This window comes from Melozone crissalis, unplaced genomic scaffold (assembly GCF_028551555.1).
Source record: "Melozone crissalis strain CALT ecotype California unplaced genomic scaffold, PUWL_Pcris_2 ptg000029l_1, whole genome shotgun sequence".
Classification (NCBI taxonomy): Eukaryota; Metazoa; Chordata; class Aves; order Passeriformes; family Passerellidae; genus Melozone; species Melozone crissalis.
This window is the reverse complement of record NW_026535807.1, coordinates 3,050,912-3,076,675: the sequence shown is the minus strand read 5'-3', so window position 1 is coordinate 3,076,675 and position 25,764 is coordinate 3,050,912. Positions and strand designations below refer to the sequence as shown.

The window sequence follows — 25,764 nt, the reverse complement described above, 5'->3', positions numbered from 1 at the left end:
GCTATTTGTCTTGTTCTGTGTACTGAGGAAGGTTTAACCTGGTGTTCTAATAATACCCACTCCTTGTAAATGCAAGAGGAGATTGTTTCACTCCCGAGAATGAAGTGTTACAGCATGTATGAATCGTTTTCACACTGAGATATTACAGCTGAATTTCAAAGGAAATGACTCATCCTTGAAATCCACAACAAAATATTAAGATGACACGTGGAAAAAAAAAAAAAAAAGAAGAGTAATTATCTATAAAAACTTCAAGCCTCTGTCTGAGGGATTCAGAAGCTCCATTTGCTGCAGACACCAAAATCTCCAGCACTCAGCAGAGTTCAGAACTTCTCTTGTGGCAGGTCCTGGTCCATCAATCACCTCAGGACATGTCCAGGGAGCTGCAGGGATTTCTGAGAGCTGCTCTCAGGCAGGAGAATTGCTCAGAACTAAGAGCCGATGGACAGAACATTGGGTTTTATTTTAAGACTTCTGAAATATGAAATAATTGTCACAACTCAGACAAGTCTTCCCCACCCACCTGGCATTTTACATAGCAGGATTTAAACCTCCGCTTGTTATTCTGGGCTGTAAACATGCGTATTTCAAATTTTAGAGCAAAGATATTTTAATTGTCAAAGGCTCACTTTTAATTTGGAAATACACATTGCCAGCAGAACTGAACTATTTGTATTCCTTGATATGGCAACAGTTTCTGAGATTTACCTGGCAGGTCCTGTGGGGGATTGCAAATCCTTCACAGTGAAAACCACACCAATCAAAAATATTCAGATTTAATTACAAACCAGGATTGATTAAAAATTACACATTTGAATGAAAAATCAGTTTTTACTGCAGTAGCACGGAGAATTATTTCTCTCAGCAATTCAACTAATTTATCAAAATCTTCAGACTGACATTACATGCCTTTGCTCTCCTTATTCACCAGAAAGATCCATGGAGATAATGCAATTAATTTTCCTTTTTAATTATTCCAAACAGCAGCATTTTGCCCTGATCCAGATCCTGCTCACACCAGTGAGATCAGGGGCTTGCCCAGTTCTGTCACACACCCCAAAAGCAAGAGGCACAATAAAAAAGGACTGAAAATCCCTGACCTGACCAGCCTGGCACCACCTCCAGTGAGCAGCCACAAAGATGATTAATTAGAAAAAGATTCCTTTCCCCATGTCCTGTCCAGGCTGCAGGCAGTGAGTCACTTCAGATCAGCCAGTTCATGGTAATTGTGCACATAATATATTTAAACTCGGGCAAATCTGAGTTGGTTTAGTCCTCGGTGACAGACTGACACTCATTTCTGCATAGAATAATTTCTGATAAACTAGCTTATTTCATAATATTAATGCCCCAACTCTGCCTGCTCGGGGGATGTTAATGATTATTGCAGGGAATTTGACCCTTCAGACAGATTTAATTGTCTGTTCTTGTGCCTCTGACAGAAACACTTCAAGACTGATGACCCTGATTCTGAGCTGTATTACAACAGAGGAGCACACTAAAAATATTTCCACTTGTAGAAAAATTAGTGCAGCCTTTGACAATCTGTTCTCCAGCTTAATTTTGCCTTTGCATCAGGAGAGTGGCCTCTTGTGCAATTTGTTCAAGGGGAAACAGTGGACATGAAGGATTGCTTTGCATGAACTCCAGGAGGTTCATTGCATTTCAAACCCCATGCCCTAGAGAACTCATAAATATGTTATAGAACACTGAAAAATTCAACAAGTCTCCTTTTTTTTTTTCTTCTTCTAAATAACAGAGATTTTTCTTTTCAATTTCTTCCAGTCATTAGCAGCATAACAGAGGTTCAGTGCAGAAATTACAGATGTTCCCTGGGCTCCCCTGGCACCGTTGGGTTTCACCCACCCTGCTCAAGAACTGGTGGAAGCTCTGTGCTTGATTCACGTGACTACATGGAAATTCAGGTCACTCATACTGTGATTCCCAGGAATTCCACTGCTTTCCTTTCCTTTCCTCTCCAATGTCACTGTCATATTTTCTGAAAAATCCTCTTTGCCCAGGATTCTTCTCCTGGGAAGCTGAGAAGCCTCAGAGAAGAATGAAAACAATAATTTTCTGATTGCTTCTCCTCTGTTTTGCTGTTTTGGAATGTGGTCTGGGAATTGTTTACCAACTGGTGCATGTTTGATTGGTTCCATGTGAACTGTTATTACTTAATGATCAATTCCCAGTCCAGCTGTGGCTCTGGAGAGGAGTCACGAGTTTTCATTATCATTCTTGTTAAGCCTCCTGTCTGTATCTTTTCTCTATTATTTGATATAATTTTAGTATAGCATTCTTTAATTTAATATAATATACTATAATATACTATACTATTATATACTATACTGTAATAATATACTATACTATAATATAATATAATTACTATACTATAACATTTTTCATATTATATAATGAATAATATCATATTACATAATAAATATAAATCAAATAACATATATATAAATATAGACAATTATAAAAATATAAATATATTTATGTACACTATAAATGCATTATTTAATATAAAATATATTAATTAAATTTTTATAAATATATTAAATAATATATTTATACTATTATATAATATATAACATGTAAAATATAATAAGTATAATATAATATCAAAAAATCATAATATCATAATAAATCATAAATAAATTCTCCTTCTAAGAACATGGAGTCAGATTCAAGCATTCCTCCTTCATCCTGGGGATCCTGCAAACTCAACCCTGGATGTGCTGCCCCCATCTGTGCCTGTTCCCATTGCCATCTGAGGTACTCACGTGGCTTTTTGGTGGTGGCATTGACGGTGGCACTGAAGGGCCCTGCCCCAGCGCTGTTGTAGGCACGCACAGCTGTGTAATAATCCAGGTTGCTCCTCAACCCCGTAATTTTTATTGATGTTTCATTCCCTGCTGCTTTCACTCTGTTGGAAGATTCTTCTTTCTGGCCTTTATTCCAGTACCTAACCTAGGAGATAAAAACCAAAACCATTTAAATCTTGCATGGAAAGGGCTGTTCACCCACAGCGTTGTACTTGACTCTTTTAAGTGCTTTTTTTTCCCTTCAGCTGAATAAGATAAAAATACAAGTTAAAGTTTCAGAAATATGTTTACTGTGCAAAAAAACCCCATACTCTTATCCATCTGCTTCTCACGCTTGCTGCTCTTTTCATTGTGACTGCAGCAAAAAGACAATTGAAATATTAGATCTTGCTTGAACTACAGAATGACAAGAGGAAAACCATTACTTCATTAAGAAGGAAACAAGCTCAGAAAAATGTACCTTATAAAGAAGTTTCTTTAAAAGTAAATGTAATTCTGAAAAAATATTAGCTCGGAGTTATGTTAGAAACATACCTATCAGCACAGGCAGCAAAACACAACTTCACTCTTGCTTTTAACAAAGACAGAAAAAATTATCCACCATCTGGCTGTTGGCGGGGCAGGAAGAGCAAGATTTGGGGTGAATCTGTGTGGTTGTGCTGCAGCCTGCACGACCCTTCTGGTCCATGGCCCTTACAAAGAGGAGTGGAATTTATTTAATAAACAGGGTTGATTCACTGACATATATTTTATTTCCACAGACTCACCTCATAGCCCAGCAGCCTCCCATTGCTCATCTTCCAGGGAATGGCTGTCCAGGACACCTGGATGGCTGAGGAGGACAGGCTGGTGGCAGACACTCCTGAGGGGGCCGTGCTGGGCTCTGGGTTGGGAAATCAACACGGGAGAGGTGATTGGGAATAAAGCTGGGGATAAATAAATAAATCCTCATCCCAAGCCACCTCCCTGCCCCAAGCTGCCTCATATTTTGTGTGTGTGTGACTCTGAACTCCATACACAGTGTCAGCAGCTCTCCTCACAGCTCAGTCCCACAGAACAATCCTTTTCCAGCCCCAGAACCAAGGACACCGCTGCAGCTTCAGCCCAAAAAGTGCCAACAACAGGGAATGGAGGGGAGCAAACTGGGAGGGTGGGACTGCATCACCTGGAGCTGGAATTGGACAATGAACCCCAACATGGAATGGACCAAAACAGATTAAAGTGCGAGAACTCCTGACCCTCATCCACCTTGGGTGTAGCCCTGGCTGGGCTCTTGTACTGCTCAAGGTGAATCCTTTGAAGGCCTTTAATTAATTAATTAATTAAAATAAATTATTTTTCTTATTATTTTATATATATAATATACAAATAATACACAATAACATAGACATTATATATTATTAAATATATTTTTATTAAATTTATTTGTCTATATTTATTATTTGTATAATAAATATAAGCAAACAATTTATAATATTTATTTATATTTATTATTAAATATATTTATTTTACATGGAATAATAATAATAATAATAATAATAATAATAATAATAATAAATAATGCTTTATTTATTTAACTCTGCCCATTCTCTGCTCCAGGGAGCCTCCCAGGAACACCTGGTGGAAGGTTTTGGGGCAGCCCAGGGCTGTACCTTCCTCAGCTGAGAACACTGTGGCCACGGCGCTGAAGGGCCCCTCTCCTTTGTTGTTGTAGACGCCGACCTTGACCTCGTAGGGCGAGAAGGGCAGGATGCTCTCGTTCCTGAAGACGTATCTGGGGGTGTCAGGGGAGGTCACCACGGTCTGGATCCACGTCGAGGTGCCCGAGGGGCGGAAAGCCACCACGTACCCAAATCCTTCCCCGTTCTGCAGCTCCTCAGGGACGGGCTGGGACAGAACAACAGCTGTGAGCCACTGGAGGGATGGGCAGGAGACACTCAGGGACAGAAGAACACCTGTGATGCCCTGGGGAGGCTGGGCAGGAGACACTCAGGGACAGAAAAACAACTGTGTGCCACTGGGGAGGATGGACAGGAGAAACTCATCTCACATCAGGGACAGAACAACAGCTGTGAGCCACTGGAGGGATGGGCAGGAGAAACCCAGGGACAGAACAACAGCTGTGAGCCACTGGGGAGGATGGGCAGGAGAAACCCAAGACATGACCCAGGTGGCACTGCACTGGGCATGAAACCCTCAACCAATTAACTCTGGGCAGAACAACAAAATGTGCTCCCTATAACCTGTGTTAAGGTTTGCATTTCAATAAGAGGACAGTTTTCAGGTATAATCTCTGGTTTTCACTAAGTATTCTGCTTCAAGATGCTCTTCAGTAAATACAGCTTTTCTTTCATCAATGCACAGTTCATAAAAAATGAATGATTGCTTGGTCAGCTGTTAGAGAATTCAATACCACCTTCATACAGTGGTGAAACCTTCTTCTGATGTCATTATGATTAGATAACCACACAGAACAGTCAATGGTAGGGACAGAATATTAACAGTTCTTTAAATCATTAAAGAAGGGATACATAACATAAATGAAAATTGGTTAGCATGTGCATCCAGATTTAATGGTGGGAAAGCAAGAACTGCAAATCTGCACTGCAAAGTTCAGTTCTTTGGCTTAGCCCCCTTACCCTGCCCTCCTGCCTCCTTTTTAGCATCAACATTTGTATGAGAACAGAGGTAATCCCAGCCAAGCTGAATCCCCTGGGGATTTCCATCCAGCCCAGGGACACGAGAGTCAAAGAACAAAGGCCAATGTGCAGGGCTCACATCACACAGGGCCCAGAGCATGTGCACATCCCAGAGGAAATTCAGAGGGAGAAGAGAAAAAAAGAAAAAGAAAAAGAAAAAGAGAAAAAGAAAAAGAAAAGAAAAGAAACGAAAAGAGAAAAGAAAAGAAAAGAAAAGAAAAGAAAAGAAAAGAAAAGAAAAGAGAAAAAGAAAACAGTTCTGTGAAGAGAAGATCTCCCCACAAACTTACATCCCACGTTATGACCAGCTCAGACCTGCTGCCTCCTCCCCCACTGACCTCAGAGGGGGGAATTTCAGGAACTGTGGGAAGGAAAGGCAGAGATGTCAGCACAGAGTAGAGACAGGAGAACACAGCACATCACCCTCATGCTCTGAGTTTAACCCACATTCCTCAGGGGGAATGGTTTTGGGGTAGGGAATACTGGAGAGCCCCAGCCCTGTCCCACACTGATCCTTCCCTGGGCCAGGCTGGGGCTCCTCTGAGTTCTGAAGAACCTCAGCAGCTCACAGATTATTTCATTATTTATTAACCACTCCTGCTGTGTCTAGGAACTTCCAAAAACTGCATTCAAGCCTAATTTTTCTAGAGTTAATTCCTCCTGGGTTGGAAGAGACCCCAAAGATCATCTTGTTCCAGGACACCTTCCACTGGACCATGTTGCTCAGAATTCCACATCCTTGGGATGTTATGCAGATAAATTAGGGAACAGCCTCATTCCAAGTGAGCTGGGTTTGTAATTGATGGGTTCTTCTGAGCCACATGCCTGTTACATGGAAGGGTTTCACTGATCAAACAGCAGGAATGAAAAATCCCTGTCAAAATTAACCTCTTTGCATCCATTAATACCTTCACACTCTGCAGCACTGCCTGAACTGGCAGATTGTGCCACAGCAAATGCAGTTTAAATGGATTTATGCTTCTGTGATGTTCAGTAATGCAACACAAACTGTCCTACAGCAAAATGGAAAAATATGAACAAACTTGTTTCAGGCTTTTATATCCACTGGCAATTCCAAGCTTGTTTGCAAAGAGCCAAGAAGATAAAGATATGAACACTCCTTTTCCCTGTTAACATACAACATTCTTGAATTAAAAACAAATAGAAGGACCCACTAACCTGCCTCTTCAGTTCTTACTTTTTCTGAGGGCAAACTAGGCTCTCCACCTCCTATTTTGTTGGTGGCAACTACACGAAATTCATATTCAACCCAAGGATTTAAATCCACTACTGTGCTCGTGAAAGTTCTGCCGTCGATCACGTCCGGAACTGGGGGAGAGAAAAGGAAAAAGGAACTCAGGAAAAGGAGAATGGCTCAAGGGAAAAGGGAGCTCAAGGAAAATGGTTCAAGGAAAAAGGGAGCTCAGGAAAAGGAAAATGGCTCAAGGGAAAAGGGAGCTCAGGAACAGGAGAATGGCTCAAGGGAAAAGGAAAAAGGCTCAAGGAAAAAGGGAGCTCAGGAAAATGGCTCAAGGGAAAGGGAGCTCAGGAAAAGGAAAATGGCTCAAGGGAAAAGCAAAATGGCTCAAGGAAAAAGGGAGCTCAGGAGAAGGAGAATGGCTCAAGGCAAAAAGGGAGCTCAGGAAAATGGCTCAAGGGAAAAGGGAGCAGAGGAAAAGGAAAATGGCTCAAGGGAAAAGGGAGCAGAGGAAAAGGAAAATGGCTCAAGGGAAAAGGGAGCTCAAGGAAAATGGCTCAAGGGAAAAAGGGAGCTCAGGAAAGGGAAAATGGCTCAAAGCAAAAGGGAGCTCCGGAAAATGGCTCAAGGGAAAAGGGGGATCAGGAAAAGGAGAATGGCTCAAGGGAAAAGGGAGCTCAGGAGAAGAAAAATGTCTCATGGGAAAGGGAGCTCAGGAACAGGAGAATGGCTCAGGTGCCAGAGCCATTCCCTCAGAGGCTGAGCTGGGAGATGTGTGCTCACCTGTGCTGATGAGCTGGGCTCACCTGTGCTGATGAGCTGGGCTCACCTGTTTTGCCCGAGCTGGGCTCACCTGTGGTGGCTCTCTGCCAGCCCACGGAGAAGGGCGTCCTGGCCTGGATGGTGTAGGTGGTCACGGGGCTGTGGTTGTCCGTGCCCTCCTGCCAGGAGATCTGGGCTGTGGTGTCCGTGATCTCGTCCACCCTCACGTGCTCAGGGGGCCCAGGAGAGCCTGCAGAGGGGTGGGAAGCCAGGCACAGGTTGGGGAAGCCCTGGGAATCACTTCCTCTTTGTTTTCTTCCTCAGGGAGGAGGAAAACAATTCAGACTGGAATCAGAACACTCGTAATTGTGGTTTTATATTTACTAAACTCTGATAATTTCAACCTGAAATACTCTCAAGGGCAGAACTGATGCCTGGGTTTTGGCTTTTTTACCAAAACCTTTGTTCAGCACATCCCTCTGTCTTTTCAGCGTCTTTTCCTTTAGTCCTAAATGTCCTCTTTAGTCTACAGACAAATCTTTGTATTATGGAAATTTTCTACCTACAACTTCTTTACTTCACTTGTATTACTGGAACAATTTTTCAGCACATGTGACCAGCACCACAAGCAGTAATTCAGTCACACAAACTTCCTGCTGCCTTCTAGAAAATCCTAATTCTTTGCACTTCCTGCCCAAAATGCTGGGTTTTGTCTCACCTGCACCAGCAAAGGGGGTTGAAATGAGTAACAGTGCATTAACAATGAGAAAATATCTGAAATATTTCAAAACATATTGAGTAAGTGCTGATCACATAATGTGCTTTTCTAGATCAAAGCTTTTTACCTTGCAATAAATGTAGCTGTAACATCAGCAGAGAAAGCCACAGCTCTGGCTGAACTGTGAATGAAAAGGAATAATCCTGCATTATAGGCTTTAAACCCTAGGAGAAAACCTCTCCTGGGCTCTGGCAGAATTGCCCATTTCACAGGAGGGATTCTGGAGTCCCCAACACTTCATTCTGCAGAGGCAGCAACCCCAGAGCTGCCAGTGAGCTCCTCTTGGCAGCCTGAAGGACTGGCAGTGAAAAAGGATGTGAAGTCACTATTCCAACCCCCAGCTCCTCATTTCTCTGGGAAAAAATCAGGCTTCACCCAAAAGCCGAGCTGTAATTCTCCCTAGCTGCAGGCCAGAATGACATAAATCCAACTCACAGCCATTCATCACCCCATTCAAACCATGCATTGGCTCTGTGACCTCCACCATCAGTTATTTCTGCGGCCTGTAATTTGAAAAAAAGGTGGAAAACACGATGGGCTGGGCTGTACCTCTCACGATGAGGTCGGCAGCAGAGGCCACGCTGTCCACCTCTGTCTTCACCATGCACACGTACTTCCCACTGTGCTTCAGCTGGATGTTCCTGATCATCAGATCCCCTGATGCGCTCTGGGGACACACAACATTCATTAGTGCCAACATTAAAAGGGAAAGGGAAAAAAGGGGGAAAAAGGGGGGAAAAAAAAATCCACCAAAACTTTTGCAGTTGCTCAAAAGCTGCTCTGCAGGACAGCAAATTCCTGCCCATCAGCAGCTCCAGGCTTGTTGTCTGGGAGCATCTTCCCAAAAAACATGAGGTGATTGATGTCCCTTTTTTGGGAGAAATGAGCCCCAACACAGGGAGCTCACACTGGGAGCATCTCCTGCCTGCAACCCCCAGTAGCCTCAATGCCCTTAAAATAGGAAAATGTGTTTTTCTGTGGCCATTACCACTTTGATTTCTAAACAGAATTCATGGAGTTTTTATCTTCAACTTGTAAATAAAGCCATGACAGATTTTTAAGGAGTTCAAATGTGTAAAAGACAAATTTCTCCCTTTTTTAGGAGAAATGAGCTCCAACAAGGAGAGCTCCAACATGGGAAGGCATCTCCTGCCTGGAATCCCCAGTGCCCTGTGACCATTTGTCCCAAAGCCCTAAAAACAGAAAAATGTGTTCTCTGTGGCCATTACCAATTTGATTTCTAGACAAAATTCATGGAGTTTTTATCCTGAACTTTTAAGTCAAGTTATGACAGATTTTTAAGGAGTTCAAATGTGTAAAAGACAAAGTTGAATTCAGTCCATTCTCCAGGTTATTGTGAGCACTTTCATTTAAAGGTTGCACATTCTAGGCTGACTTTCCCATTTTACAAGCCCAAGTTCTGCTCTTTGCTATTCACTGAGTATTTAATCTTTAGTCTTTTTTCCCTGTTGTTCTTTCTCAGATCACAGCATGTGGTTATTTCCCAGATCATGGGAAAAGAAATAAAACCTAAATGAAACTGTAACTTCCTATCACATTTGTGCACTGTTTTCTACACCACTGAACAGAGAACTTGATATTAAACCTTTGCTAAACAGTGTCCCTTAAAAAAAATCTCCTCTTTGTGTCAGCTCAATTACTGCCTTAACTCAGTTCCAGCTGAATTTTCCAGGTGAAAAACACCTCAGTAAGATTTTAATTTTTAAATTACAATTATTCTGGACAAGCAGCATTTTCTTCAAGGACAGAACACTAATCTGTGGGTATTTTCAACTACTTTGGCCACTGATCCATGGGCAAACAGCAGTTTGGGAGAAAGGCAAAGCCATGACTCTGAAGTTTATTTTAGTCTTGGAAAAAACATGAACCTTTCAAAACATTTGATTATTTTCCTTTGTTTCAGCATTACAATGTCTCAATTCTTTACTCGACACAAGCTGAAGCCAATTCTGCCTGATTCCCTTCCATGTGTGTGCCTGATCTGCTGTGAAAGCACAGATGGAAGTTGTTTGCAGGACAATTCAGTGCTGATTGCTTACAATAAATTAAAAGTTGAGTCAAAGGCAATCTAAAATCCATCTCCTTGATTGGAAGTGGATATTCAGGGAATGCCCAACACCAGCAGAGAATGCAAGCAAATCACGTCCTACACAAATTTCAGCAAAGTCAACTTGAGACATCTCACCAAAGTGGAGGGGGGGGGGGCTTAAAATAGAACAGTTTTACTTGAAATAAACCTCAGCAAAATGTGAACTCTGCATTTCAGTAATTTGTGCATTTCAGTAATTTGTGGGGGTTTGGGAAGAGTCTTGAGGGACTGGGGGAGCAGCAGGAAGCTCCTCTGTGTTGCGGTAAAAGCAGATGGGACTCAGTTTGTGAGGGAAAAGCCAATTTTTGTGGGAATTTTTTGGGGAGGGGAGAGGAAGTTCTGGGAAAGAGAAGAGAAGGAGAAGAGAAAGAGGGGAGAAGGAGAAGATAAAGAGCAAGAGAAGGGGAAGAGGAAGGGGAAGGAGAGGGGAAGGGAAGGAGAGGGGAAGGGAAGGGGAAGGAGAGGGGAAGGGAAGGAGAGGGGAAGGGAAGGAGAGGGGAAGGGAAGGGAAGGGAAGAGGAGAGGAGAGAAGAGAAGAGGAAGAGGAAGAGGAAGAGGAAGAGGAAGAGAAGGAGGGGAGAATAGGAAGAGGAAGAGGAAGAGAAGAGCAAGAGGAAGAGAGGAGAAAGAGGAAAAGAAGGAGAAGAGGGAGAGAAGGAGTTTAGAGCTCACCCCTCCAACCTTCTCGAAGTGGGATGCGTCCCTCTGGAAGTCGGTGAGGCTCCCGTTGAAGTACCAGGTGAAGCTGATGTCCAGCAGGGGATCGTGCTGCACCTGGCAGGGCAGCACCACGCTCTCCCCCACGGTCACATCCAGGTTGGAAGGGGCCAAGGTGATCCTGGTTGGCTCTGCAGGGAGCACACACACTGGGTATTGGGTTTTGCTGCACTGCTGAGCTTTGCCTGCCACTGATAGCCCCCCATTCCTGCATGGGATCAGTGACAGACATTTCCAGAGGTGCAGCTGGACTGGGAATGCTGCCTGGAGCTTTGCGTCCTGGCATTTCCTATCACATTCATATTTTCTGAAAAATCCTCTTTGCCCAGGATTTCTCTCCTGGGAAGCTGAGAAGCCTCAGAGAAAAAGGAAGACAACAATTAACTGATTTGCTTCTCCTGTGTTTTGCTGCTTTGGAACGTAGTTGGAGATTGTTCATCCAACAGGTGAATGTTTGATTGGTTTCATGTGAATTGTTTTAACTTAATGACCAATGAATGTCCAGCTGTGTCAGGACTCTGGAGGGAGAGTCACAAGTTTTCATTATCATTCTTTGTACCCTTTTGTAAGAATCCTCAAGATAATATAATATAATATAATATAATATAATATAATATAATATAATATAATATAATATAGTATAATATAATATAATATAATATAATATAATATAATCCTTCTGAGAACATGGAGTCAGATTCATCTTTCCTCCCCATGATGGGACCCTGAAAATATCACAATTTCCCAGCAAGAGCTGCTGGGCACTGGCAGGTGAATTTGAGCCAATCCACTGCACCAAGCTGAATCCTGGGGCTGGAATTGCCATGGGAGTTTCTCAGCAACCCCACTGGGGTTTGAAGCAGCAGCAGCCACTGGGCAGGTGAAGAGGAGGGAGAAAGGGAAGACCCTAATAAACCCCAGAAACTGCAGGAAATCCACTTGAGGAGGAGCACACTGGATATTTGGGTCCATATATCACACAGAACATAAATAGTGTCTTTAAGAGCAGCTCTTTGTTATCCCAGAATCACATTAACAGAGAAAAATTTCAGGTACTGTAAATACTGTAACAATAAAATTGAATTCTAGGAATTCTCTGTATATAATTTTATTATTTGTATATAAAGGGATATGAATCACTGAGGAGCACAGGCTGAAAACATGAAGCTGTTAATTCACTGAACAAAATAATTCTGTCTGGACCTCTGAGATATACAGGATTTGTAATGCAGTGGGATATTAGATAATTCCGAGTTTGGGAAGTTTTTAGATATTAAAATCTTTGAAAAAGAACATTATGAGAGAAGACATTTTTCAGATAAACTTCACAAACTCTTGGCTCTTTTCATCCAGTATCTCAACCAGCAGCCAGGAATGGATGACTTGGAGGAAGGATCCCTCTGAACAACAATTCTGTATAAAATTTACTTTTCAAAGACTGTGTTCTACTGCCCGTGGAGTCCCTGAATGCTCCCCTGCAGCTGGAGTTTCCACCACATCTTTTTCCATAAGCAAACAGCATTTAAACCTCTTCTGGGCAAAAGATTTTCACCAGGAATACAAAATTGCCTCAAAGATTTTTTTGATTGACATGTTTTTTTCATAACAAATTAAAAACCCCCACGAACTTAAAAGCATAATTGCACTATTTAGTGTTTAGAGAAGTGAGAGGAGGGAGGGAAGTGTTCAGAACTCCCTCACATCTGAGAAATATCTTTGTCAAAGGCAGAAAAAAAATCCCTCAGCGTCTTTTACACTAATGAAAGAGCTGTAACAGCTACCCTTTTATCTTTATACATTAAATAAATAACTTCTCATGGCCTTTACATTGTACCACGGCACTGCAGGCTGCTGGGGCTGCAGTTCCAGCTCACCCACCTGTAACCACCAGGCTGGTGGAGCCCCTGGCTGTTCCAAACTGGTTTGTGGCCAGGCAGGTGTAGGTGCCAGCATCCCCCTTGGTCACGTTGGCCACCCTCAGCCCTCCATCCTTTAACAGGCTGATCCTGGAAAATTACGAGGAGATTTTGAAAAGTCGCAGCATTTGTAGACAAAATGCGCTCATGCTTTACTGTTACCTCTGACATACCAAACTCTGTCAACAATTACACAGAATCACACAGAATTTCTAGGTTGGAAGAGACCTTTAAGATCATCGAGTCCAACCCATGTTCTGGGAAGAAAATGAGTTCCATACCAGCTGAAACCTGGACAATTACCAGACTGGGGTTTGAAAATGTGACCATCCACAAATTTGAACTCAACCACTTTGGACACATCACTCTGGAAACCACTGGAACCAATTTTTTAAGAGATGTGGGCACATGCATGGGTGTGAAAGAGGCAAATCCCACGTGAGCTCCACCTCTTTTAGCTGCACCAATTGAAACTGGAGTAATTTTCAGCTCTTTTGTTGTTCAGCTCAAGAAATCCAGCACAGCACCTTTGAAGTCACTGTGATTACCATGACAACTCCATAGGGCTGTTCATGAACTTCCTCTGTGGAAGGGCTTGCAGGACAGAAAATTCCATTCACCCCACACAGGGAGAGCATGGAAAAGCAGGAAGGTGCTTATAGATGTGGAGAGAAGAAAACTGATAAGGACACAGGAGCAGGGATGTCCCCACAGCAGAGGTGACATCCCAGACAGCAGCACAGCTAAGGCTCAGTTGATTCCCTTTTTCCCTATTTCTTGTCTTCCCATCTGTTCTATCCTGCAAGGACTTCTACCCTAAGAAAACCTGCAGCAGCAAAACAATTGAATATATATAAATATATAAATAATAACACATAAATATATAGATAAAATATAAATATATATAAAAACCATCAAATTAACAAATTCAAAAAATACCCATTTTCCTGATATGCCCAAGTCAAAAGAGCTTCAGAGCTTTTCTCTCACAGCCCATCAGCCCATCTGAGAGGCACCAAAGTGGAGCACAGCACCTGGGCTGGATGGTGATGTGGAAATTTGGAAAGTGAGCAGCAAACAAACCCTCTCCAGGCAAAGCTCTGCATTAGCTGAGTCCTGCTCCTTTTTAGGGCAAGTGCCTGCTGAAAAGGCAGCAAATGTCACCAAAGCTGACAGTGCCACCAAGAGCTGGGAGGGTTCTGCCTGCTCACTCCCACCTGCTGCTCCATCCAGTACAAACGGAATGAATTCATCACACACCTCTGCTGCTCCTTTTATTTTCAACACTCTGAAGGTAAAATAAAGTCATTGAATCCCCACCACTCATCCCAGCTGAGTTCTGTGGCTGAATTCTGCTGGGTTGGGATCATTTTCCACAAGGCTGCAGTGAGGGGTGGCTCAGTCTCTTCCCCCAGGTGACAAGGAATGGCCAGGGAGGCTTAGATTGGATTTTGGGGTAAATTTCTTCATGCAAAGGTTCAGTGATCTCATCCTGCAACCTCTGACCCAAACCCACGTTCCCTAAATGCAAATCCCACATGGGAGAACTCCAGGGCTCTGGAATTCCACTGCTCCGCTCCCTCCCTCAGCAGCAAACCCTCCTCATCCTCACAGCCTCTGGAAGCAGCAATCTGCACTGCTCTGTGCAATGAAAACTGAGTTTCTGCAGTTACAGCACAGAAATATACACAACTTTTAAACGCTTTTCTCTTAATTAGCTCAAATTGCATTCTGTATTTCCCTAAAAAGAATGTTTGAGCTCTCAGTGCTGCCTCTGAGCTGCTCCTCCTCTGGGCAGAGGTGGTGCAATAATGAAATTAGCAGATGCAAATTACAAGAGATAACAAGTCACCCTGTTAGAACAACAGACAAAAGCATTTTATTGGGGTGAGAAAGAGAGCTATAAATAGGCAGTTTAATCCATTTATAACCACACAAAGCATCCCGAGGTAGCTCAGCTGCTGTGGTGGCATTTGAGGTGTTTTTTCAAGGGAGGATGTGCCTCACCAGTGACTTCCCTGGGGTTCATTAACTTGTTTTGGAAAATTCCTCAGTCATATTTCGCTGCACTTCATGTGAGATGGAACATTTAAAATTAATTAAACCGTGCCATATGGTTTATAGGTATTTTAAAATGTGTTAAAGACATGAGTGATACATTTTATAGGTAATTAGAATGACATCAAAAAAAGGTGTTAAAATATATCAATTATGGTTACAAGCAAGTGCTGTTGCACTTTCTAGCTGAGGCTTCGTCTGCTTTGATGCAATTTCCCACAGAAAAAATACAAAACTAAAGAAACCCCAAGTGTTGACAAAGCCCAAGATCAAACAGAAGAAAAAGCAGGATCAGGGAATAAACCTGAAAATGTCTATTGTTTAATTAACATGAATCACTTTTAGAGTGCTCTGAGCTACTTGCAAGCCTAGTCTGCCTAAAATAATTAAACAGAAAGCTTATTAAAGCCCTGATATAATTTAGAATATTTTTTAATAGAAGTAAAAACAAAAAGCAAACAATACATGGGAAAAATCAATTATAGAAAAATAATATACTTGAAATAAAATCTTTACTGGTAAATTAGAAAAAGAGCAATGCTCCACTTTTTCCAATTACTAAACAGGAAATGCAGCTCAGAGCCTGTGGAAACCCCAACCCCAAAAACAGCTCTGCCCCTCCTGCTGAAACAGGAGAGAAACCACAGCTTTCAGTTTAACTGGAATTATTCAGTATTCACACACAGTGCTGGAACACTGCCAGGAGAGACCCAGACCTGTGACACACACAAATAACAATCCAGCCTTTGGAATTCCTCTATCTACAGGCGTTTTCCCAATTATTTTGCTTAAGGGCAGCAATTTTCCATGGAAATTCCATTTTCCACAACCAGCACCCTTCTGGCACCCTGGCAAGTGGCACAAAACCTTCAGTGATGGTCCCAAACCCACCTCAATTCCAGCTGGAGAGGGATTTAGGACCTGTTTGGTCATCAGATCACAGCATCACTGACAAACTCAACATCTCTCACTAATTCCTGAGCAAAATTGGGGAAAACTGATGATTGTGGAGATTCTTTTCCTCCACAGTCAAATAAAAGCCCCTTAACTCACCCCCACACCTTGACACTGAAATCAGTAGGATGGGGAGAAGGATTGAACAACTTCAGGAGTTTGGGGTTCCCAATTTGACAGAAATTTTACCTCTTTAAACACTTATCTTAAAATTATACATCTTTAAATACTGATATTTAGAGAGAAGACAGAGTGTGCCTCCATTGAAACTTGGTGTCATTAATGCAGCTGTTGATGACTGCAAACCTGCTCACCCTCCCAAGGCAATTTTGTACTTCTGAACTATCAAACACCATCAAACTCAGGAATCACTGCCTGTTTCAATTCTCAGATTATTTAGGAAAAATAAAAAAACCCAAAAAAACCCAAACAACCAACTATTTTAGATCCTTATTGATATGGTAATGAACACAAACATATTCCTTTCCAGTTCACAACACCTCAGTGCAAAGGAACAGGGGAAAAGTGGGTCAAAGCTGTCTTTTAATGTATCAATCAAATTCCAACTAAATTAAAGCAGATTAATTAGCAGGCAAGTCAGCAAAATAAAATCCTATGCAAGTACTGGTAAGTAAATGCATTACTTTTCACATCACAGCATTTCAAACTGTAACACAAAATGAATAAAATTATTGAATTCAAATTGCAAGGAAGCCAAAACCATTAACTAATACTTCTAAGTATAGTGCAATTTTTTATCAGGAATTACTTCTTTCCTCCTTTAATTTGCCATCACTTGGCCACAATGGAAGCTGCTAAAACTGGAGTTTTCCTAAGGGAATTCTACTGGGAAATCTTTCAGTGAAGTTTCTGCAGAATCTTCTCATCTTTTTCTAGTCTTGGTAAATGTAGAAACATCTAGTGAGATTGTTTAAAGGTGAATTGTTTTTAAATGCTGCTCTGCATTTTCACAGAATCCTGGTTTTTAACCCTCTTGCAGTCAGGTATTTGAGCCAGGAGCTCAGACCCACCACAGCCCACAGGCAGCGACTGTTGAGCACAAATTGAAAATTAAAACTCATGTACATACATAAAACATTAAGGAAATCTTGGAAGGGGTTATGTCTGGACAACAGCTATTTCAGCATTTATTCTGGTTTTGGTGAGTTAAACCAGCATGAGGAACATTTAACATTGGTTCAACATCTAATCTTCCTTTTCTGGAGGACAAAAAGACAACAAAAATTCATCCATCCAGAGCTGGAGGTGTCTCAGGCACTAAATTTAATTCCCATTTTCTGTCTTTCCTTCTGCATGTTATCCTATGCTTTCACTGCTCTCTGCACTCCACTGCTCTTTAATGTTTAGCTCTCTTTATTAAAGATATTCTAGAAAAAAAAATAAATCACATACTTCGCAAAATTAACAAGAAACAAGATTGCTTTCTTCAATGCTGAGCGATTTCTCAGCCCAGAGCTCATGAATCCATTTTGAATTATATTTTCTCCCCTCCACAAGACACACTATATTCAGCTCATTTAATTAAAATTTACTGAGTCATTATCCAAATCTTCTACATAGGGAAAAAAGCAGCACCATTTAAAAATAAATTAAGAACACGAGCAAGAGCGCCATCAAAATGAAACTCTCTCAGGCTTTGCCAAAGCACTGTGGTCAGTGTTCAGTGAAACCCAAGTTCTCTGATGACAAGAAATTCAAGTATTTGTAGTTTATTTTCATTATTCAAACAGGAGTTTTCTTAAGACATATAAATTCTGTCACCAGGATATTTACTGAAAAATCCCTTCACCAGGATTTTTCTCCTGAGAAGCTGAGAAGCCTCAGAAAAGAAATGTAAATAATAATTACCCAAATGCTTGGGAATGTGGTCTGGAGGTTGCTGACCAACAGGTGCATCTTTGATTGGTTCCATGTGAATTGTTTTTAATTAATGACCAATCCTAGTCCAGCTGTGTCAGACTCTGGTCAGTCACAGGTTTTTATTATTCATTCTTTTCCAGACTTCTGATGTCTCTTTTCTCTATAGTTTAGCATATTTTTACTGTATCATTTAATTTAATATACTAAAATATAATAAATATACTATAATATACTATAGTATATACTATATTATACTATAATATAGTATATAATATAGTATAGTATAATATAACATAGTATAACATAACATAACATTAATGTAATATAATATATAATATAATATAATATAATATAATATAACATAACATAACATATAACATAATATAATATAATATATCAGCCTTCTGAGAATTTGGGAGACAAATTCTCATCTCTCACCTCATCCTAGGGACCCTCACAACAACACCCCAACATTCTGTCCATGCTGCTGCAAATACTAATTAAATTAAATTAAATTAAATTAAATTAAATTAAATTAAATTAGCTGCTGAATTAATTAAAATTCAGCTCCTTTTGCCTGCCCACATCTCCCAGTGCTGTCCATGCTGGACCTCCCTTGTGGCAGGAACCCATTCCTCCTGCTCACTGCAATTAAAGAAGAGGAAACCCTCCCCAGCAGAATTCTCCACTGGAAATGGAGCTCAGGGCTGAAAAATGTTCTGCTAATTTGAAACCCTCTTCCTGAATTGCAGGAATTTGTAGAACTGCATGAAATTCACGGATTGCAATTATTCACAGCAGACAGTAATGAACTCCAGGGTTTTCTGCAAAGAACCTCCCTCTGCTCTTCTCCAAAGGCAAGTTTATTTCATTTAGATTAATTCAGGATTACTGCCTTGTTATTGTGCTTCCTCTGGAAGCCATTTACAGTCTGTTGTCAGAAATGCACGCTCTGGGTCATATTTTGGAATTACCTGCACTTGGCAGAAGCAACAGCTGTAATTTATGTTCATAAACCTAAAGCAGGCAGCATCACATTCAATTCATTTTTGCAAACTGAGTGTTGATTTCTTCAGCCTGCTACTATCACCCCAAATGAAACTAATATCACTCTGCTTTTTATGGAAATGGAACGGGGACAAAAGCTGGGAACTGCCCTAAATAGACAAAATCAGGCGCTGTGTGTTCTTTGCACAAGCTTTACAAAAGCACTCATAAACATAAAACTGAGATCCATCAAAAGGCAACAAGTTTCACTTAAATGTTAGATGTCACTGTTTAATTTCATACATTAATATTGTTTAATTAAAGGCTAGAAGCAGTGCTGTTTTGGAAGGGATTTTGCTGGCCTGCTTGCAGGCAGGCAGCCAGGGAGGCTGTGGCATCATGTCCAGCTCTGCAGCAACAGATGCCCCAACTTCTGCCAAATTGTCACATTTGACAACACTTAACACCAGAACTCATGGAAACTCTTGAGGCTCCCATGAACAAAGAGCCAGGGCAGAGATGGCAGTGCCCAAAGCCTCTGGGTACAGGGAGACAGCTCCAGCCTTATGATGGCACAAATAAAGGTCTCCACTGATGTCCCTCCAGGTTTTATCTATCTGGGAGCAACTTCTATGTTTAAAAACTGCAGAGTAAAGCAGAACGTGGTGTTTTACAGGAACAGGACCAGAAGAATTTTGCCTAATTCAGAAGCAGGTTCCTGATGCCAGGCTAAGCTTTGTACAAATCACTCCCAGTCCTAGAGGAGCAGGGACACACTCCTTAAATCACACCACCATGGCAATCCTCCTGCTCACCCTCCTGTTTGCTCTCCTCAGTGTCATGCCTGGCCTTTGGACCCTCTCTGTCCATGAATTATCCTGCCAAGCACAGTGTGGGAGAGCCCTGCATTGTTTTTTTTATACAATTTAACCAGCACACTTGTGCCGTTTCAATTTATGACTAATTCAATAATGCTTTAATGGGTATTGCTGGAAAAAAACATTTATATGTTGTTGGAAATTAATAGCTGGGGGTGTGGGTGAAACCCAAACTCTCCCCTGAGAATCACAATCCCAAAATACATCCACTTTCACCCTAACCCTCACAAATAAACATGAACAATGATGGCAGCATCTGCTATCCCTGCTAGGATCATGGCTGCTTGGAAAGAACCTGGAAAACCTGGAAGTGCATTTTCCTTTTCTTTTTATGTTTTCATCTGCTACTCTTGACCTCCAAATTAACCAACCTCTTTTCCTTTCCCTTTCCCTTTCCTTTCCTTTCCTTTCCTTTCCTTTCCTTTCCTTTCCTTTCCTTTCCTTTCCTTTCCTTTCCTTTCCTTTCCTTCCCTTTCCCTTTCCCTTTCCCAGCTGAATCATCCCCATGGCAGTAACACACCTCAACTGCCCCTTTGCCAACATTTTCAGAGCATTCTGTTGAAACCTTTTAGTATTTTTGCACAGGCTTTACATTCTCAGTCTTCTATCAGTGCCTGGCTCTTTCTAAATCAGGCCCAACTCTACATTAAACTGAAAACAAAATCTGACCATTGACCTTAGAGAAAGCAGCACACTTGCCCTCTCAGTGCTCTCAAACCATCACAATAAAAAAACAAGCAAAAAACCCCAGGCCAGCCAGACTTCAGAGAGACTTCACAAGTGTTTGGGTCTACAGCTGACACGACTGCATAAAAGGACACACAAAAGCTTCTTGTAAGATTATAACAAATAAACCAATGTAATGTGGTACCTTTCATTTTCCTGCAGCTGCTCACCTCCCTTCTTCCAGGAACATTTGGCCTTGGGGAAAGCTTTGGGTTTGCACTCAAAATCAACTGTGCTGCCTATCTGAACCTGGATCAGTCTCTTCATTGGACTCTTGGAAAAATCTGGAGCAGAAGCTAGAACAGAAGGGGTAGTAGCAGTGAAATAAAGCACTTTTTAATGACATTAATGATACTACTAGTTAGCACTTACACGAGCACTCCTCAGACTCCAAATATAATTAACACCATTAATTAGTTCAGACAGATCTTCTATTGGGCAATTAGGCATTTTCTCCTCCTTTTCTGTACCTCATCCTGCTTCCAGAGGTCTCAGCTGAGCACCCAACACAAGACCAAAGCCACCAAAGCCACCAAAGCCCAAGGAACCCAGTTTCATGCTCAGCATCTGCCCAAGTGGATGCTGAGCTGAAAGGAGCAGATTTATCTGATCAACCTGATCAATATCACACCAGGAATCTTGCTGAACCTCAGGAAACTGGAATGTTCCCAGTTCCACGTGCCAGTGCCTGTCAGATGACAGGAAATGACAGTGCAGCTCATTCTGGGTGAACTTTTCATGAATTAAGAGTTTTGAGAAGCCTTGTGGCCTCTCCCTATGTAACACTGAACTTGGAAAGAAAATTCAGTGTTTGAGACCTTCCAGAGGTCTGAGCTGTGCAGCTGAGCACCCAACAAGGCAAGCACAGAAAATCAAAGCCACCAAAGCTCAATGAACCCAGTTTCAAGTTCAGCACCTGCCCAGGTGGATGCTCTCCTGAAGGGAGCAGATTTATCTGATCAATCTGATCAATACCACACCAGGAATCTTGCTGAACCTCAGGGAACTGGAATGTTCCCAGTTCCACGTGCCAATGTGTGTGAGATGACAGGAGATGGCTCCTCCAGGGCTGCACACAGAGGTTTTTAACCCCAGGGTGTCCCTGAGCATCCACAGGAGTGAGAGCAGCTGATGGAGCCAGCAGCACCCCCAGAGTGCACCAGGGGTTTTATCCCATCCCTGCTCTTCCCCTTGTGAATAATTTATCCTGTTCTGCTTTAAATGAATGACTGGCCTGAAAATCCTCAGGCAGCAGATGACTCAACTCCTCAGCTCTGCAGATAAAGACATCAGGTTGACAAAAATGCTTTATTTCAGTGACAGCAGCCGAGTGAGTTAAATCTGAGGTGCAATCTGAGGGGGTGTGGAGAGGGATAATGAGGTTTGTGTTTTAGTGAAAAAAGGAACATCTTACCTACAACCCTGAGCTCTGCACTCGAAGAGATGACACCATGCTTATTTTCAGCTATGCACTGGTATCTGCCAGAATCTGTCAGATTTAGATTTGATATTGTAAGTGCACCATTTTCAATTTGGATCCTTCCCTGAATATTAAGAAAAATATCTTTATTGATGATATATTTCCTGTGAAAAATTTAAAATAAGTAAGGAATAGAGATAAGACAGCATAAATACAATGAATAGGTTAAATGCAAAAGCAGAATAATGAGAACAGTTCTAAAAGAAGTGACAGGACTGCAGCAATGGTGATCAGATATGGAGATTGATGCAGTGCATGAAGTAATTCTTCTAATTTGCCCACTTGCACTGAGGTCTGGCAATCTCAAATGCCCTTTTACTTCTCCAGAAACACTGACAGAATCTACCAGCCCCCTCAGACAGACCAGAGTATCCAAACTGTGCAGATGGCACTGGCATTTCACACCATTTAAGGGATTTCACATGTGCCACTCGCTAATGAGCTCTCTGTAACACTGCAGAAAAAATTCCAGCAGCCATTGAACCAAAGGCACAAACTGAAGTGCTTGGAGCCAGCACAGCCACTCGAGTACCTGGGACTCCTCACCTTGCTGATTTTGGGAAGCTCAATTACAGCAGGAATGACTGATCTGAGTGGCAGAACTGGTGGCAAAAGGAACCAGGGAGGAAGACAAAACCAAAGGAGCAGCAGCTTTGGGGAACAGCTTTGGGGGAAACCAGGAATGCACAAAACCCCAAACTGCCTGCCCAGAAGTGTTTTCTAAGGGCTGCTTTTGGATCTGGCCCAAGCACAGGGTGACTCCAGGGCAGCTCAGCTCCTGAGTGCGAGGGGCTCAGACAGACAGACAAAAAGACAAACAGACAACAATCCCAAAGGGGAAAAGCTGAGCGCCCATGTCCTGATCTCCTCTGCAGCATCCGAAGCTTAGGGAAGATTTGTTCCTGAGTGGAACATGTTTGTGAAGGAGACCCAGCAGGAGGGATCAGTGAAGGAGCAGAGGACACCGGATCCCTGCACACACAGAGCTCCCATGGTCCTGCCAGGGCTGCTTCCCAAATTGCTCCCTCATTGTTTTCAGAGCAAGTCAAAGCCAAAACGCTGGGCAGCAACGCCCCAAACTGGACAAACAGGAGACTGAATGATCCCAAGGTGTTTTTGTACTTCCTGAGGTAACAGGAGCCCACTGCCTCAGTGGCTCTGTATGAACAGCAACAATGCTCTTAAATCTCCCCGAGGAGGTTTTGTGCTCCCTCATTTAACCTGTCCACAAAGCACCGGCACTCCTTTTAGCCAGCAGGGATGTAAGAAATTCTTTCCAGTGCTCTGCGCATTTTTCAGAACCACCCAGTGAATTCACCTGAGCAGGCCCTTTCTCCCCAAAATTCAGTGCTGAGCACAAGGCACGGGCCAAGGGCAGAAGTGCCTGCAGTTCATATTCCTGATAACCTGAAAGGGGCTGCTTTCCAAAAGTGAGACTTAAAATCAATAAATAAGGGGTATCAGATCCTGCTCTGCATTTCTGACCTTTCCCCTTCTAAGTTCAACTTCTCTGTTATCAAATGCTTTACTTGCAATTAACTTACTGTGGCAACTGCATTAAAGCAAATATCTATGTCATGTTGCTGTTTGTATTCCATTCTTTGCAACAAATCGCGGTAAACCCTTGAATCTTCAGGAGTTTTGTCAAGAAGCTGGAAAATATTTTCTTACTACCTTTAATGAAACGCCATCTGCAAATATAGTAAAATAATTCAAGCTTTCCATCCTTTATTTACAGTTCTTTATTTATAACATTATTAAACTTCCTTTTCCAGTCATTCCTTACATGTTTCTTTCTGTGGTTCTATTGTTTTTGAGTATGTTTTCAGCTGGAATTTTTTGTACAGCATAATTTGTCTTTGCAGCTATTGAGGCTTCATCAGGATGCTCTCAAAAAACACAAACCCAGTATCAAAACTTCTCTTGGCTAATACCAGGGAACTCTGGATGGATGGATGGATGGATGGATGGATGGATGGATGGATGGATGGATATTGTTAACTTTACACAGCACCACTCTTTCCCAACAGGATGTTACCTCTATTGCCAGCTGCTCTCCATTCTTCAGCCACCTGTAGGAGGGTTTGGGCTTCCCACTGGCTCTGCAGTCCCAGAACAAGGTGTCCTCCACAGCAACCTCCACATCCTGTATGGGCTGCACCCAGTGAGGCTTTGCTGCAGGGAGAACACACAACAAACACATGCAAACACAACTTACTGCTCCAGGTCACAACAATGGGCACAGAACTCATCCATTTTCTGCACAGGCTCATCTGTACCAACACAGCTTCCCACTGGTTCTGCTCCGAGCCCCCTGATGAAATAAATCACTTATTATTCCTCTTGTACATTTTTATTATGAGCACTAAGCCAGAAGAAAACTGAGAGTACAGATCACTGAAGCTGGACTGGTGAAACCAATATTAAAATCACAAATGATTAAACAACATCATTTTGCAATCGAGGCAAATGTAAGAGAAAGGCATTAATGGCAAGAGTGAAATTAAATAAGTGATGTGGCTAAATCATCAAATTAATGCTGGAGACAATCCTTTAAGTCTTAAAAAAAAATAATGGTATGTCAGCCTTAGTGCTAAATACCATTTAAATTGCTTTCTAATGCAAGGCAGCACTTAACTGGATGAAAACATGGATATATGAGATTGTTTTTGAAAGTAGAAGACCTGGCACAGAATTTGGGTAATGTAAACCAGTAGGACAAAGTCCATAAAAATCACTATTTTAAAGCCAAAATTTGAAGCAATAATACCAGGCATCCTTCAGAATTACCCAAAATGCAGTTAAAACTGTAAAGATATTTAAAACATTCATTACAGCTTTCACAGGAAGTAGAAAGCTCACTTGGCAAATAAACATCAGTGCATGAAAGACAACAGCAATTTATTTTTATTCCTTTAGTGCTGTTTCACACATCAGTTCAACACTATCTTATAGGTAATTTGTGAATTTTTAAAAAAAATTATTTGATTTACTAGAAGGTTTATTATCTCAGCCTATGCTATTTCTCCAAGAAAAGATAAATTCTGGACATGGCCTATGGAAAAGAGCAGATGAAAGAGCAAGATGAAACTTGGCTGCAAACATTTAGCTAGAATTTTCCAGAGTCAATTTGCTTCTCTTGATTCAGTAATTCAGGAAAATCTCCTACCACCCTCATGTGGAACCAACAGGGAGAAAACAAGTCCCTGGTGGTGTATGAAAACATTGTTTACTACACGAATTTAGGAAGGACAGGAGGTCAGATTAATTCCCATTGAACTTCTCACTGCAATGGAGCTCAGCAGCAATTAATTCAGGCCAGGGAAATTAAAGATTTGCCCATGGACATGAGGGAAAGTGGGCACAGCCAAGAGCTGAACAGCACCAGCCCAGCCAGGCCTGGGTCAGGGCTGCCACTAATTCCATTTTAAAAATTCCTTGTTTCCCAGCATGGAAATTTCCTCTCAATCCCAGGCTCTGCAATGCAGTGAAAAGACCTCAACACGACCATGCACAGCACCAGGCTTTTATGATAATGATGATTAATCTATTTATGATTTATGTACCCATATTTAGGGTTAACTGCTTACAGAAGAACTTGCTGAAATGTATTCACTGAGGTTTGAACTGCTAATAAATACTATACAATATACTACTATGCTATATTAGTATATTAGTATATAGTAGTATATTGTATAGTATTTGATAAATGCTCTATCTATATAGTATTATATACATATATAAAAATATATATAGTTTTTATCAAATATAGATATAGTATATAACACTATA

At 41.7% G+C, this 25,764-nt stretch overlaps 1 protein-coding gene across 1 annotated transcript in view; it reads right to left on the bottom strand.

The window, feature by feature from the left end:
- Positions 1–25,764, bottom strand: part of LOC128939981 (contactin-3-like) — a 98,308-nt gene that overhangs the window by 4,214 nt on the left and 68,330 nt on the right. Inside the window, exons 7-18 of the mRNA XM_054281301.1 lie at positions 24,011–24,147; positions 21,907–22,036; positions 20,638–20,788; positions 12,971–13,098; positions 11,048–11,223; positions 8,815–8,932; positions 7,579–7,737; positions 6,707–6,856; positions 5,818–5,888; positions 4,481–4,715; positions 3,596–3,711; positions 2,787–2,973 (exon numbers count right to left, since the gene is read on the bottom strand). Coding sequence (XP_054137276.1) covers positions 2,787–2,973; positions 3,596–3,711; positions 4,481–4,715; positions 5,818–5,888; positions 6,707–6,856; positions 7,579–7,737; positions 8,815–8,932; positions 11,048–11,223; positions 12,971–13,098; positions 20,638–20,788; positions 21,907–22,036; positions 24,011–24,147 — 1,758 coding nt within the window. The remainder of the gene's footprint in view (positions 1–2,786; positions 2,974–3,595; positions 3,712–4,480; positions 4,716–5,817; positions 5,889–6,706; positions 6,857–7,578; positions 7,738–8,814; positions 8,933–11,047; positions 11,224–12,970; positions 13,099–20,637; positions 20,789–21,906; positions 22,037–24,010; positions 24,148–25,764) is intronic.